The sequence below is a fragment of the Stegodyphus dumicola genome, chromosome 10 (genome assembly GCF_044657685.1).
Source record: "Stegodyphus dumicola isolate Sdum_Otavi_A_Nest chromosome 10, ASM4465768v1".
NCBI classification, from domain to species: domain Eukaryota; kingdom Metazoa; phylum Arthropoda; class Arachnida; order Araneae; family Eresidae; genus Stegodyphus; species Stegodyphus dumicola.
Genome location: NC_140777.1, coordinates 146,835,428 through 146,852,648, shown reverse-complemented (window position 1 = coordinate 146,852,648; position 17,221 = coordinate 146,835,428). Strand labels below are relative to the sequence as shown.

At 32.4% G+C, this 17,221-nt stretch overlaps 1 protein-coding gene across 3 annotated transcripts in view; it reads left to right on the top strand.

Moving 5' to 3' along the window:
* The window catches only part of LOC118201050 (synaptic vesicular amine transporter-like), a 231,192-nt gene that overhangs the window by 154,430 nt on the left and 59,541 nt on the right, over positions 1 to 17,221 (top strand). For all 3 annotated transcript variants that reach the window (XM_035373075.2, XM_035373081.2, XM_085825689.1), the window contains exons 3-6: positions 1,626 to 2,085; positions 4,715 to 4,773; positions 10,231 to 10,314; positions 15,437 to 15,619. In XM_035373075.2, the coding sequence (XP_035228966.1) occupies positions 1,626 to 2,085; positions 4,715 to 4,773; positions 10,231 to 10,314; positions 15,437 to 15,619 (786 nt within the window). The remainder of the gene's footprint in view (positions 1 to 1,625; positions 2,086 to 4,714; positions 4,774 to 10,230; positions 10,315 to 15,436; positions 15,620 to 17,221) is intronic.

Below are 17,221 nucleotides of genomic sequence, written 5' to 3'. Positions count from 1 at the left end.
CATTTTAATGCATCTATTTATTTACTGTAATTATTAGTGTTTTGAGATTAATCACTAGTTGCGAGAAATATGTATGTGTTTATTTCATAAACGTAACTCATTATTAAATAAGAGGTAAATGCCAATAACCCTAAAGGCTGTAGGGAAATGTACTAAAGGCTGTAGGGAAGAAACGAATTTTATCGGCATCAGCAATAAAAACAAACTAAACGAATTCACTTCAATTTAACGAATTGGAAGGTTTTCCCCATTCATGACTCAAATTCAGGGTTAAAGTATTTATAATAATGCATAAGAATAGAAGAAAATATGTAAAATAAAACTTATATATATCTCAAACTTCGTAGTCCCTTAGTTCTTCGATTTAATTTGGATATTTCCAATACTGTGCTAAAAACATCAGTTATTTATAACGCTCTCAAATACTCTCTGAAAAGCTTCATTCAAAATTAATAGCCATCATATGATTTTTACATAATGCCCTTACACAGATAATTTACATATATGCTTTAGTTTATTATAAATTTTAAAGCTTAACAGAAAATTTAATCCAGATAAACCAAACTGAAACTATCATTATAAATCAAAGGCCAAATTACTTTGAAACAAGCTTCCCTCTGAAAACACGATACATTTGGCTTTCTTTTTCTTTTAATAGTTAATCGGCTGCTTTATGTATCTTCTGCATCTAAATTATTACAAGTATATATATTTAAAAGTGTTTGTCTCATTATATGCTTTGGAAAATAATTTCTTAAACATTTTGTTTTCATCTACAAGTCAACCTTTACGCTTAAGGCATTCTTTTAAACGAACGGCAAAATTATTAATCATTGTTCGGCAAGTATTTTACCCGATCTTTGCAATTTCTTGTCGTATATTTTTTTTAATTGACCCAGACACCAAAGACCATTGACGTAAACTTTGGAAGACTCCTACTAGCAAATGTTCATGGGCACTAAATCTGGAAACAATTTAAATCAACTCTTTTGGATATCAATCTATGTGAAAAAATTTCTTTAATGTTTGGTTAAGATGGGTTTGAGCTGCATGAGGCTGCTCCATCTTGACGAAACTAGGATTTCTGGTTTGCTTCTGGGAATATTTACAGCACTTTATATATTCCAAACAGTGAGATAAAGATTCTCGAGAATTAAAGTCAAACATTCTTCCACGTTTTCATCTGTTATAAACTAAGCTGTCGCATACAGATGGCACACTTCAGAAGGTAACAATCTCCGTGGTGACTAAATTTCCAAGAACCAGTCTGGCGCTAAATACCCACCCCCTCTCGACGCTCCTTCTCGCAACGTTCGCGCAATAAACCAAGCAAATGGGAGCACATTTACTACCTACTCGTATATAACTTTTCATGAAAATGTAAGCCAATTTTGCAGAATCAGCTTCTGAAAAATATAACTGTACAATATCCTTTTAAAACAACACCCCATAAAAATATTTTTATCATTATTACTATAAGGTAAATGAAATGTTTAATTGTCTCTTGAAGTTTAAAATTAACTTTTTTTGCATTAGTTTCTACTTCACCGAAAATGTTACATGCAAATTCGATTGGAAATATGCACTATAGTACCTCTCTAACAGATTAAATATTCTGTTTTCAGTTCCCATCATTCCCTCTTATCTTTACGAACTTCATCACGAAGAAGACTTGAAATTACGCAATGCCACAGACGCTTCCACATCTAACAGCGTCACAGAGAAATTTGTCCTGCCACAAAGTGACATTCCTACTGAAAATGTGACCGACGAAGAATTATTGTCCACGACACCAGGCCTTCAAGAGCTTTGTGACCGGCTTCGAGAAAAAGAAGCTAAAGAGGACAAGGAGTCGTCTCCTGGAAAAAAGAAAAAACAAAGAATCAGAGGTCGGAAAATTTCCTCAAGCAGTACTACAGAAGATATTAAGACAACCACTGAAATTCCAACGACTTTGTCTCCAGAAATGAAAGAATTGCGTCATCACGAGTTGGTAAATGAAAATGTTGAAGTTGGAATCATGTTCGCATCGAAGCCTATAGTTCAAGCTATTACAAATCCTTTTATAGGACCATTAACGAATAGGTAATTAATTTTTAAAATCTCTCCTGTAATTATGATTGAACAACGAGATATCGAATGACTGAGTTTAATTTTTTTTCGATAATAATTTTAATGCGAATTTGCTTTTCACCTTTGATAGGATCATACGAAGTCTCTTAAGTCAAAATAATTTTCCGCATTACACATTAACCAATCGTATTCCTTTATATTAATTAGCTGTAAATAGTCAGTAGGAAACGTTAATGGATACCTCTTAAATGTTTAGATCCAATAAATGCAGCATCGTTTGTGAATGAAATTGTGATTGCTACCATGAGCGATATAAAACCAGATTTAGTTTGCATATTTTGATTTTTTTTAATCCTTTTTTAGCCAAATTCTAGATATCGGGAACCTCAGTTATGAAGTTCTCTTACTTTACCTAGCCGAAAAATTAACTTTACTATTAATTTACTCGGGTATTTTCATTTAACTTATTTTTTATTTGAATACCTTAAAAACGAAATGCAGTGGATAGTATGGAAAAATGAATAACATAAAACTAAGCATTGAATTTAAGGTACCTTAGAGACAAAACTTTAGCAATGTATATTATATTATTAATAGTACGATTTTGTTATTTTGATATTAATACAAAAGTAACAGTTGTAATTTCAATTGAATGGAAATAAGTTACCAAAAAAATGTATTTTATGTAGCTACATAATTTCACTGCGGTCAAAATAAAAGAAAATATAGTTTAAAGCTTACATAAATAAAATATTTATTTTAGATGAAATAAAAGTAGGCTGTATGCTTATGTAAACTTAAAGTAATTTTATTGCTAAAACTGCTCGAAAAATTAGTATTTAGTATTTTCTTTCATAAAAATAAAAATATTTTATTTTATTTTTTTACAAAATTTTCGATGAATTAATATATGCTGAGCAAAAATAATCTTCCGTCTCTTGAATTGCAATAAGTATGTTTTTGACCTGAAAAGAATGGCAATCCTTTCAACCATGTAGTCTGTGCTTTTAGTTAGTTTGGATATTTTATGTTCTACGTACATAGATATTTCATTAAATTTTGATGAAACTGAGTTAGTTCAATTCATATAAAATTCAGTTTCTGTCAACAGTAATTATTTTACAACAATTAAATTCAAGACATCAATACAATAGGAAATTTTCAATTTTATATAAATGCATTAGCGCCAGAGCGAGGCTTTTGCTGTTCGGCGTAATCTCTGCCGTCTCTAAATTCTCCATGTCAGTTCCTTCAAAATACGAACGCCCGGTGTGGTTTCAACAGTTACACCAGCTCTAAATACATTAAACAAGTGTTCAATTTTATATAAATACTCTACTTAGAATGCAAATTCATTAGAGCATAATGTGTTGTTCTAAATATTAAAATATAAAATTGCAAAGTATTTTTTTTCCTTGAAGTGGAAATTAAAATTATTCAGATGCGCGAAAAGTAGCTATTGTGAAACATGAATGAAAATCATTAAACTATTTAAATTTAATGTTTCCCTAAAGGATATACCAGTTTTAATTTCAATCTTTTCTAAAGCTATGTAATATACGCATTTGAATATCTAATTTCAAGAAGATAGGGTGTTAAATTGTCCATCTTTATCACAATATTTAATCCACAGGAAAATTTCAATAACAGACTGTTAGGAACATAATTTGTAATTTAAATATTTTAAATGCTTTTAAAGTTCAGACAACACTGAGAATTCATAACTTTCAGTATGGCAGATTTGTAGTATAAATGTGGCGTTCCTCCCTTCTATCTGCAACTTAAGTGTCTAGGAAACTAGTGAACAGCTAAGCGAATAATCACTTAAGTTCAGTAACAGAAACGTAAAGCTCAAGAAGGGATAATTACCCTTTATTGCTCAAAATAAAGAATAACAGTCGGCCACTTACTCAGGTCGTACAGCGAAGCCTCCACTTAGGTTTAAATTCAAAAGTGAAAGAAATTAGAACTTAACTAATGCTTAACTAAAGAGATGTAGCCGAATCTAACATAAATCTAACTAGTTGGCCCCTAAATATCGAATTAGCTAGCAAAGCTATCAAGGACCCGTAATACGGTCGAGCGTAGTAACAGCCTAGCGAGACGTGGCCAAAATGCAGCAAGCTAGTCAGAAACTCTTATGATCTTTCTCGAACTCGAACTCGAGTCGAGTGGAACTTCGACTAAATACTACTCTTACTCATTTGCGTTAATTGCGATTCTGAAAACACATTCTGGTAGAAAATTGTAAGTTGAAATTAGTATGGAGAGGAATGGAGCTTTAACTTAAAAATAACTGTTAGAAACTTACGATAAACCTGTAGAGACAACACTAAGAATTCACAATTTTCTGTATAGCAGAGTTACACTTTGAAATCCCAGACCCAAATGTCCGGATCACGTAGAGAAACGAATCCTCCAAGACGATTATTCCGTTATTCAGTGTTCTAACGCTTCACATAGTTCTAGCCCTGAAGGAGACAACGAAGTGAAACTGTGATAGAAAATTGCATCAGTTTTGCACTGCCTCTCAGTACGAGAACACCTATTTTAATTCGCAATGTTTGGATGTACTTTTATGTTACTCAACTAACAAATAATGCAAGTAATTCAATTTTCACATGTGAAAATTTTTTTCCAGGATTGGATATAGTATTCCAATGTTCAGTGGTTTCGTTATCATGTTTCTCTCCACTTTAAGTGAGTAATAACTTTTCTTTTCTCTTTATAATTTATATAATTTTGTTTATAGTTTATATATCTTTATATAATTTATATATATCATATAATTTTGTATAATAATACAGTAACTTCAGAAAGCTTCTATAGTATTTTGCATTCCTGAATGAATAATAATCTTTAAACCAGAATGTAAAAAAAATATGCAAATGTTTTGTCCAGAACAAACAAAATTGAATGTTACGGGAAGCAGCACCTGAATGCATCTTGTTACATTATATTTATGTTTACTTCTCCTATAATGTGATGAAACAGACACTTACCTTAACAGCGGTGGAATGTTGAGCACGTTCAAATAGCGTGCCTTTCGTTTTGTGACGATGTTACTTAAATCCAGAACGTTCTACACGATATGCTAAATTGGTAACCTGTTACAACAATAGTCATAAAAAGTGCATTTCGGCTTAAAATACTGGAATTTAAACATTCATTCCAGGCATGTGCTACAAATGCTAGTCCATTTCGAAACTTTTCAGGGGAGAACTTTGGTATTTTTTCAAACGTTTCCAGCGTGTGCTGTAAAGTATATATCAGCCGTTGAACATGTATGGTGGATGTTGTGTCACTTGACAATTTTGCCACACCAATCTATATAATTTACTTCGGAACCCCTCCAGTTAATGGTGTTCCCGTCTCTCCTCAGGCTCCATATTTGTCTCCTCACAACCTGCTTGATAGCATACCGGAAAGAAGTCGCGGTTCTCAGTGGCCGCACGAACAGTGTTATATATATATAGATATACACCGTGTTTCAAAAAGAATATACGTATTACAAAGTGTTATTTTGTCCAAACTATCGATCACTGCGCCTCGGCTCGGCTATTAGCGAAACGAATACATAGTCTAGTTTATATTAATAGCCGCTAGGTGTCAGTTGTCTTCTGTTTTGCGTGGTCCATCATTTTTAAGCTCGCCTTGCAGAGAACCATCAATTATTTTTAATTTTACGTCCGTTCTTTCAAGAACTCTTGAACAGGCAACATAAAGTTGACCTATCTAAATGCAGGCTCAGGTAAAAAAATGCCAACACGCTTAAGCGTTTGGCCCTGAGACTTATGGATGATCATAGCAAAGGCTAGTTTTACAGGAAATTGTCTACGTCTCAATTGAAACGGAAACCTTGTGCCGTGGCAACTTCACCCCATTGACTAGTACAGTTACGCAAGCAACCAATAAACTATCGGCGACAAACAGACACTTAAGCCGCATATATGTATGGGATGAAGTAACATCATCTCCTCCGAAACGGCTGGCTCCCGGGCTTAGCGAAGCACACCGTTGGATTCCGCAGGATCGTGGCAAGCCATTTTGACCATTCGCGTCTTCTTGGGACTTTACTTGGCCGAGATATTAAATAAAAACTAATTTTCCCTAGATTTTCCACTTTCTTTGTTGGATTTTCCCTATCAGAGGGTTTGGCTACGTGCCAAATTCTTTTTTCTCGAATATCTACGGAACGGCGCCGAGTTGATATTCGAGACGCATTTCCTCGGATTCCAAAAATTTCTCCGAATCCATCGATACCGTTCTCATCTTAGTGCGACTTTAATCGGCCGAGATATTAATTAAAAACTGCGGAAACGTTAATTTGCGCGCTCATTTTTCCGAGTGGCAACAATAAACTATCGGCGACACACACTTTTTAGCCGCTTATATATATAAAGATGTGTGTGTGTAATGAAGCAAACTTAGCTGTAATGTTGTAGAGTTGATGGCGTAAAATGCTGAAATGTTAATCCATAATGAGTAGGAAGCTGGCAGCTGACGCAGATTAAATCTTCATTTTTATTTCAGTATAAACATGTTGCGACAACAAACAACTTGGCCCACCACTCGTGCCAGTTTCAAAACGTTTAAATTTTTTTATATATTTGCAGTAAACAGAGAGTAGCAAACAGCAGCACAGCACGGCCGAAGTGCAGAAAGCAAATAAATTTGCTTTCAGGATGAAATTTTAATTCAAAATGAGTTAGTTTCCGTTCTTAACACATTTGATTGGATAATTAATACTACTGTAATTTTTTTCCTGCTGTTTGAGTTGCATTTACATCTCCAGCGTTACGCAAGAGTAATATCACTTGGATTAGTCTCAAAATGACGCTGTGCAGGAAAGGTTACTTATGTTTAGAGACGCAAAATAAAACAAATTAACATTAAGCATCAAGGGACTATTGCTAATTTAAATTATAATTCATATTTACAAATTTTTTTATTTTACACATAAAGTATGTAAATTAGCTTCATAATTTAATTCTGTAATAGCCACTTAATTCCACACATTCATTTGAGTATTTCCTCTCTGTATTCTAAAAGTAATAGTAACTTTTCTGGAATGGGCCATTTATAGATTAATCTATGTCAAATGGCTTGCGTAACGCTCATGACGTAGCTGATTCGGAACTTGAACTCAAAATTTTGAGAAATGAACAACAAAAACCAACTAACATAATTACAACTAACATAGCAATACAACAACATAACGTAACAATACAACTAGCATAATTACAACTAACACAACTGCATAACATAAATAATTATTAAAACAGAATTTCTAACATAAACCAGAACCTTCTCTTGGTGAGTTTCCATATTGGCTAACTGCGCACTTTTGCTCCTTTGTACCGCTTAAACGCTATTTCACTCTGCTCTCTTTCTATCGCAACAGTAACAAGAATGTAAATATTCTGGAAATAAGCATGATTAGAGCCCCAAGTGAATTGTGGCCACAAATTTCAATTGAAATAAAATTAATCTTAGTCGACTGTCAAGTTTCCTAGTCATTATGGAAACTACATATTAGCATTTTACGCAATCAGAACTTTTCCTCCTCAATAAGGATCTACGTTCTGTTTTATCTAAGTGCTCCGCCATCAGAATTTCTGCGTTTCTACGTCTGAGTGTTCCTACATCAGTACTTCTAAATTTCTTTTTATCACGTGTATATATAATAAAAAGGGAAGGAACTTTCGCATTACTTTTTATATAAGTGAAATTAACATCTTTTATCCAATTAGAAACAAATCAGAATTTTTATTAAAATTAATAGTAATAAAGGAATGCAACGCTGAAAAATATAGTAACTTTATCATTCAGTCTGAAACCAGGAATATAATCTTCTGTTTTCTTGAATTATGTCTAGCTAACATGTTGAATGTCACTCCAATTTATCGGGAAACGCTTTCTTATGAATATATGAAATAAACTATTTTAATTATTGAATAATGGGCATGTTCTTCAAATAGCTTAGCAATTTAGGTTTATTTTAAGAACGCTTTGTCAAAAATCAAGAATTGTATCAACACACCATGTTTGCGCCTTCAATGTGCACTTTCATCCAGTAAGTTAATACAATTAGAATTCATAAAAAAAAAGATTTATTTAAACAAAAAAGCAACTTTCAGTTGGAATAAATTTTGGAACAATATTGATTTCGCGATTGACTTGGCATAGGTCCCGCTTCTAAAGGAAACAAAAAACTGAAAAAAATGGGACAAACAACAACAGGTTTAGAAATTCTTGTGAATGCGAAGGTCTTCGAAGAATTCCATTTCAAAAATTTAAGACGATTTTGTCAGTAATTTTTTAGAACTATCACCCGACGTTTGATGAATCGAAATCATAACTATATTTTCATAACCATCATTTTAACTTCAAACTTAAGGGGCCTGTATACCTTAGAAACAGAGATTTTGGTCAAAAAACTCCTTTTTTTCTTTTGCTCGATGAAAGTCGTATTCCTTATGTTTCCAAAACTGTTTGAATTTTGTTCCTACGTTCATTTAAACCGGAGTTATGATACTTTATTTGACACCTTGTCCTCGAAAAACATACCGGAAGTGCACAAAACATAGATATTTAAAAGGCCAAAGTGGGTGCGTCAGTGTTGTTTACTTTTCTTTTTGGGACTTAAAACTTTATTTAATTGCAATTTAAAAACCAAAAAGTAATTTCATGATTGCAACAAAACAAAGTTCTAACCTATTTTCAAGCTATGTGTTATAAATTCACTAACGCATTTTCGCTCGTGTTTTGATTCTGTGTTTACATTGCTCATAAGCGTTTTTTATTTAGTACTGAGTAATATTCATTAATTTTTATAGGTATAGATAGATATCGGTATAAATTAGGTGTAGATATGGTAAATTAGTTATAGATATTGGTTGCTACACTGTAAACGTGTATGAAAGGTTTGAAGTTATGTTGATTTTTGAAGTTATGTTGAATGTTGATTTTTCCGTTAAATGCTATGTGATATATCTGACTTCGAATCTAAAATTTTCTGAAGAACACAAAAACCTTGTCTAAAACTTAAAGGTATATTCAACTGCAACTTCAACAATGATGAAAACTTAACATCATAAACGAAAACTTAACATCTTAGGTTGAAACATTCAGAATGCTTTAAAGTAGCAGCTATGCCGGCACGGTGAAGAACACTTTCTTCTAAAAGACAAAATCCATCTAGTCCTTTCGGCATATATCTCCATTCGCTGGATTCAGACTTCAGCTCCTACGTGTTTTGACCTTAAACAGCCGGACTGGAACTGGATCAGGACCGGAACAGGACTGGATCCGGAACAAGACGTGAAACCGGAACAAGACATAAACCGGAATCTATCATCCCCTGGCTTCTCCCCCGGGCAGGTCTACTCTGGCTCGAACTAAAATGAACTGCGGTGCCACTAAGGAAAGCACCTCCTTTTATTGACGGCGGTTGCCGTTACTACAGGCGATTATGCAAATATTTAACAACCGTTATTGACAATGCAAAACGACATTCCCTGATTTGACTTTAAATATTGCTAGCAATATTGCTAGTGCTAATAGAAATACTGCTAATAGCATTCATTTTTTTTTTTTTTTTTTTTTTTTTTTTTTTTTTTTTTTTTTTTGTGTGTGTGTGTGTGTTACGAAATTCTTCAATTTTATTTATAAAAATGCTTATTTTGGTCTTCTTATGATGATACTAATTAACACCTATAATATCTACTTCATGTACTAATTAAAAATGAGCACGTATCATGATTTTAAAAAGTTATCAACTTTTTTATGTTCATCAGTTATGTTTTACTTATTTACTTAAATTTCTGTTTGACTATGATATGCTTTGCGAAAATTTCAATAAAATTAATTTATTGAAATTTTGAGTTGTTGAAAAATTTCAATAAAATTAATTTTATTGAAATTTTGCATCTAGATTTCATGAATAATCTAGATTAAAATTGAAATCTAGATTTAAGCTTTGGAAATTGAAAACATATAATCATTATATTATTTCAAGAAGTCTACTTAATATGTTCTATTCGTATTTTAAATTTCAAATAAATCTATTATGATTCATTTCTGCAAAATTAGTTTAAATTAAAATAACACCCGTTGAAATTATGCACAGGCATTTAAATGAACTTTTTCTTACAGTTTTTGCTATGGGCACAAACTACGCCCTACTTTTCATTGCTCGATCTCTTCAAGGAGTTGGTTCGGCATGTACAAGTGTTGCAGGTAATAAAAAATGTTTCCTTTAGAGAAATAATCTGTAAAATGCATGAAAATCGATGCAAAATATCTGCATATATTCGAAAAGCATGCTAAATAATTATGTAAACCTTTTTAAAGGTTTTAAAAGTTAACAGTAGGTGTACAAAATTAATTATAATTTTGTCACTGTATTTTTCAATTTGAAAGAAAGGTAAATTTCAGTAAGAGGGAATGAAAATTAATAGCTGAAAAAAAAATATTCATATCCATAAATTAAATCAATTTTTGCTTCTTTTTCTGTAAAATGCTTTTTTTTTCGTATGACCTGTAAAAATGTTGTTATTGGTTCTCATATTTCTTCTTCCCCTTTTTCCTTTTCTTTTTTTAAATCTGATTTTCAGTGAGTTTTGCAATAAATTTATAATGGTACTTTTTACTTCTTTGTACAAGGTAAAGGGAGTATTATAATCACGAAAAATTCCAGGTAATATATTTCAACGAATTCATATACAAAATTTCAACGTTCTGAGTCTATTCATTTTTGAGTTACGCGAGATGGATGCATATGTACTTACGTATAGATATTATGAAGAAATCTCTCCTGAATCCATTTTAAATCCCTTTTTTAATTCGTTTTGGCGAAAAGAGACTTTTACTCTGTTCATACAGATTTCACGCAAGGCACGTAAAATCATCATTCAGATGGATTCTAGAGCTGTCAAAATGGATATTATGTTGAAATATGCTATCCGAAATTTTTGGCGATTACAATATTTCTTTTCATTTGTAGAAGGAAGTAAGAAGAAAGATTTAAGGTTTTAATGATTTAGAGTCCAGTTTTACATTTTTTCATTACTACTAAAATGAACTTAAATAACGCCCCAGAAAATCTTCAAATACAGCTAATTAGTCTGCACTGTGATACAAATCTTATTTAAAGACTTGAAGATTGAAGATCCAGATTTGATTGGACTTCCTTCGTACTTGTCAAAAGATTTGAAGATACATATTAGATTGGACTTTCTTCGTACTTTTCAAAAGATTTGAAAATTCAGATTAGATTGGACTTTCTTCGTACTTGTCAAAAGATTTATGATTTTTACAATAAGAAATATCGCTTTACATGGAAATACTTTTCTATGTGAACATTTGTTTTCCGTATTTAACACAGCATCTAAAATTCATGTTTAAGATAATATCTTGTAATTGTTCTCCAAAGTCGCAAATTTTCAAACTTAAACGCCATGAGAAGTTGTAGTTGAAAGTTGTAGTAAGAATAATTTATATACACATATGTTGTTGCGTGCATATGGGTTCACAATGGTTTGAATGTACATAGACAGATAAAAGCTCGATGAAATTTATTTTTCGAAAACACTTTACAGTTCTGAAACTTTACACACAAAAAAATGCTTGTTCAGTTCTCCTCAGAATGACGCAGCTCAATCAGAAGTTACCATTTCAAACTAAAAACGTAGAACAAAGCAAAGAGCTTCAAAATACACCTAATCGGGTGATCTAGCAAGAACTCTGAACTGAATGCTCTTAACTTTCAATACTCTGAGGTGAACTGAAAACTAATACTCTCTCCGGTCTTACATAGATTTCCCTCTTCTGCGAGAAATTTCCAGAACCTCCAGACACCCAAAGCGACAAAAAAGTTGTATTGTTTTGCATCCGTTACGTCTTTTTCCCTACGGGACGAAATATTAAGCTCAGTTGCGAATGAAAGACAAGTATAAAAAAGACAATTTTATTTGAGAGAAAAATAACTTCGCAGCATTTGATACGAAATTGAGGAAAGCCACAAACAAATGGGTTAAGAAAAAGAATTAGGCCCAGATAATATTAAAAAATAACTGTGGATCTGAGTGAGATAGAGAACATGAAAGAGGAGCGCCAAGGAACTTAATCATGAATGTATTCTAGAGTACACTAAAACAATGTGACAAATAATGAAGAAGTCCATGTGAATTATCACCTAATAATAATACCGCTAATGTTGTGTTGTAAATATATAGCATATTGAATGAGTTGTTGGAAATAGTAATCTAGTGCAAATGATAAAGAAAAGAAAAGGGAGGTTTAATTCCATTAATTCCAGTAATTGTACACTTCTGAACGTTTATTTCTGAGAGGAAAAAACGAGGGTAGAAAAGCCTCTAATCAGGAGTGTGAGGAAGCTAAAGCTAAAAGTTAAAATAAATTGAGGGTTCACTTTGAAAACAGCTAAATTTTAACTAAGACAGAAAAACAATAAAAAAGAGGGAGTCCAAACATGGAATACAAGGCTATACGCTCTTTTCCATCATGAGATACGACATCAGACAAAAGTGGATTTCCATACACTTTTTTATAACACTGCAGCAGACAAAAGTATATATCCATACACAACCTCGGGCTACATCAGCAATTAAAAGGAAGGAATCCAAATACAAGAGAGTACGAAGTAATTTATGATAAGTTAGAATGCACAATGAAGCTTCATGTGAATGTGATAAATATGAGGAAATCATGAACGTTAAGAAATAATCCCATAATCCTAATTATTGGAATAACTGCAAAGATTTTTATAATTTTTGTTAAAAAATAATAAAATTTACATAACGTCATCAATAAAAAGCAGATGAATCCACTCCACGTGACTTAAACAATCATATAGCAAAAATACATAAATAAAAATTTCTAGCAATAAATCACGAATACACAAGTAAAGTTTCAGAAACGATTCTAATTATTATGGAGTCAATAATCAGTCACTAAATTTACTAATCTAAATACTGAAATTATTATACCAAAAGCACATGAATAAGAGAAAAAAATCCCTTCCTATTTGCGCGCTTCCTAATTTCAAGAAACAAAACTTTCTCCCTTTTCACTCTCCTGCAACAAATGCTGAAGAAATTATAGCATTTACCAAGTAAGAACTTTTCTTCTGGGTGTGACAAAAATTTAATAAAGAAAGAAAAAGAGAATAATTGTCATTTTTTATTTTCAAATTTGGTCCCGCTTGAAACGTTTTCCTAATTTTTTTTTTATTTCTAATAAAGTTATTTAGTGATTAAGTCACTATATTAGATTTATATGAAATAAATGTCAGTCTTAAAATTTAATATTTAGCGAGCAATACATTACAATTATAATATTTAGCGAGCAACACATTACAATTATAAAGTGTAACCAAGAGAAACTTCAACAGAAAATAAATACAAATTGGAATTTTTTTCGTTTACGTTATTATTGTTACCGCTTATGTATAGTTTGTTAAATAAAATTTCAAATTTAGTTTAGAAAAATTTGCTTTGTTAAAAAAATTTTCATTTTGGTAAATTAAAAAAAAAAGTAGTCCTTCAGCTTCTTTTTAGATCGTTCATTCAGCCTGTACGCAATTTGAATTTGAGATAGCTGCCTTATTACATTGAAACACAGACAAACTGACCAAGTTTTCTTTGAAATGCTCAAAATATCTATTCTATTCTGAATAGCTATATTTTACTTTCACCGAGTGGCAGCGTAATGCTAGATAGCAGATTGTCTAGTTCAGGTTATTTGATTGCGAAATTTCTAATAAATTCATTTTAAAACTATACCTAGTATTTGTTGCAGCACATCACTTAAACACATGATATAGAAATGTGTTTAATGTCATTAGATTTAGATTTATAATAGAATTTATCAGGTGCAGTTACAGGTAGAAGCTAGGGGAGCATCTTTGTAGTACCACAGGTGATTGAAGTAAGTCTGAACCAAGTTAATTTTTAAGCATCCGCCTCGGGTGGAATTTGATGAACGAAGACCACGGGGAGCGGTTCCAGGGTCTCACATCACTCTTCCCATACCCACGATCTCTCGAAGGGATTTGAGCTTGTCGTGTATTTTGAGTGCCTTCTTTCCTAGCATATACTATACGCTTTGTTGGGTGTGCTGCGTTAACCATGAGACAATTTTTATCGGTCAGGTGGGTTCCAGAACTCTCGTATACTACATTACATTACACTATACGCTTGCTCACATCCATGCCTTCTCTGGGATTCGAATTCGGGCCTCTACTATTCGTCCACTATCTCATCTGAGCTGTGATAGAATTTGGCAATCGCTGCGCCAGCAACGTACAGTGTCTATCTTTGTTAAGACGGCAGATATCATGTGTGTGCCAGTTTTCCATTTAATCTCACATATGTGCCAGTATACAATGATCAGAGCTTTCATTAAAGAGAAACGAAGGCATAAATGTAATAACTTTGATAAATCCTCCAAAGGTACGAGAACATGGAACTGAATCCGAAGACTGGGAAACCACCACAGCATTAAAACACCACATCCTCAACCTGTGCATCCTGTCCACTCTAACAGCAAATTATGATACACATGCTCTTTGAAAATCATCCTTTATTATAGAGGCAAATTTTGATTGAGATATTCTCGAAAATAATCCAGGTAACCTAATGGCAGTTAGCCAAACATATTTGCTGTGGAAATAGGATCTCATCACAGTTTCTTATTCTCGCATCACCGAACTTTCCAGTACATACAAGTAAATCTTCTTGATTACCCTTAGACTCTACAAATATGGACAAAAGTGAGCACATCAAGCTTTCGCAAAATATGACTTATGTCTATCTAAGTGTAAAAAATTTGGTTTTGATCGTGTATTTCATTTATTAAAAATTTTAAAGTACTTCTCTTGTATAAGAATAATTCTGAGTTTTTCATTTTACATGTAAGTTTAAACCGAAAACAATCATTTATCGGCTTTTGTAAGGGCAAAAAATACAAAATAATAACATAAACAGGACATATTGCTATCGTTAAACAGACCTGTAAACGTGAGTTGCAATAGTACTACACTTTTAAAAATAAGGTTTTAAACTAATTTCTACAACAAAATTTTGACTCTAATTGGGCCAAATTAAGTATGGGTATCATGATTTTCGAAAAGTTTGAAATAAAACATTTTAAATTTATTTTCTCAGCTTAGATTATTTAAATATTGCTTTCTTTTTTCGTTATTTTTACTAATTTAAAAGTTTCTTATTTATATTCTTTAACATTCAAGAAAAGATCTTACATTTCATATTCAGTTACTCTTTGATATTACGATAATACATGAAATGTTAAACGTAATGTTTGAACTCTTGTTTTATAGGTATGGGCATGTTAGCAGCCTTTTATCCAGACGACAGGGAAAGAGGGAACGCCATGGCATTGGCCCTAGGAGGTTTAGCTCTCGGTGTCATGATAGGGCCTCCATTCGGAGGAGTTATGTATGAATTTGTTGGTCGGGCTGCACCTTTCCTTGTGTTAGCTTTCCTGTCGCTTTTTGATGGACGTATGTACATATATTTAAAGTTTCTTATTTTATGTATCTATGTAGTGTATATATATATGAAATGTAATTTCTCATACATTATTTGTTTTGTGCAGCCGGGGCAACAGGAATGAGACAAATTTTGGAATATAAAGTGGTAGGTTTATTTTAGCATCCATCTCACAAGCGTTCTCCTCGTACCTTGAGCAGAAGCCCTACTTATACATATGTGTACGTCACGAGGCTCCTCCAATCAGCGATATTAATTGAAATCACGAGGTGACGCTATCTTCTCATCAGGAGTGTTCTTAAGTACTTTATGTAATATGACAGATTTATGAGTTTGACAGATTTTGAGTTTGGCGATTAGAGAATCGCCAACACATTATTAAGCAATATTAATAGAATTTAATTTAATCAATTGATTTAAAAATATCATTACATATATATATATATATATATATGTTACGGTAAAACACCGAAATCTGAAGAATGTCAACTTTCACCGGTGAATGTCAACATTCACGTAGTCGCTTGGTGTTGTATGTCCGAAATATTTTCCAAATACTTTTATTTCTGACTTACACTGGTCAATGTCGACATTCACCATGTACTAATGGTGAATGTTGAACGTATAAGAATATTATACGACATCACCAATTTCGGTCTTTCACGGTAACATATATATGTCATCATCATCATCATCATCATAAAAGTACAGTCGCAAACCTCCTAGCCGGCACAAGCCAGCCGTTTGATCAAAACGTGAGACTGGCCAGAAAAAAACAAACATAAGCAAAAACCCAGTGCCGAATTCCAATTATATCTTTGTTCGTGTTTATAATCTTCTTTACTGTCTATACAAAATCTTTCAAATTTGAATAGTTCCTTTTAAAATCTTCCTTAAAATTATTTCTATATTTCTCTCATGCACTCCAGGTAAGCGTACATTCATCGACGAAATGCCTGGCGTCCCCAAACTTATCACATATTAAGCATTTATCATTATTCTGTAGATGGAACCGATTAAAATAAGCCGGGAAACGCCCATGGTTAGTCAGTATCTGATTTATCTCAACATTATTTATAATATTCATCTTCTTGTATAACTTTCTATTTTTCATTAACTCTTTTTTCTTAGTAGACGGCTTCTAGCAAATATTCCATTCTGTATAAATCCATTTTTCCATTTCAGCAATGGTCCTTTTTTTAAATCCTGGATAAAATTACGTTTATAGCCTCAATTATTATAGTTTGACAAAACGCGCTAAAGATGTTAGCTTAATTCTGGTTTTGAGCTGCTTTTCCCTTGATAAATCCGGCTCAAACCTCGGGTTGAGTTAAGTTACCATTTGTTGCAATTTTTTTGTACATATTTACTGTGTATTTTAAATGTATTTAATTTTTTGCTAGCTTCCTTTTAAAATAATCTTAATTTTTTCTCCCCTTTTGGTTTTGAAGTTATCTCGATCTGCAATTTTTACATTTAGTTTTTACGAGATAGTTTTTACTATAGTATTGTTTGTTATTGTTACATGATTTTACATTTTTGCTAAGGAACTATAGTGTCAAATGCACTTTTTTAGCATTAGCTTTTAAAAATTCATCTTCCTTAAAAATATA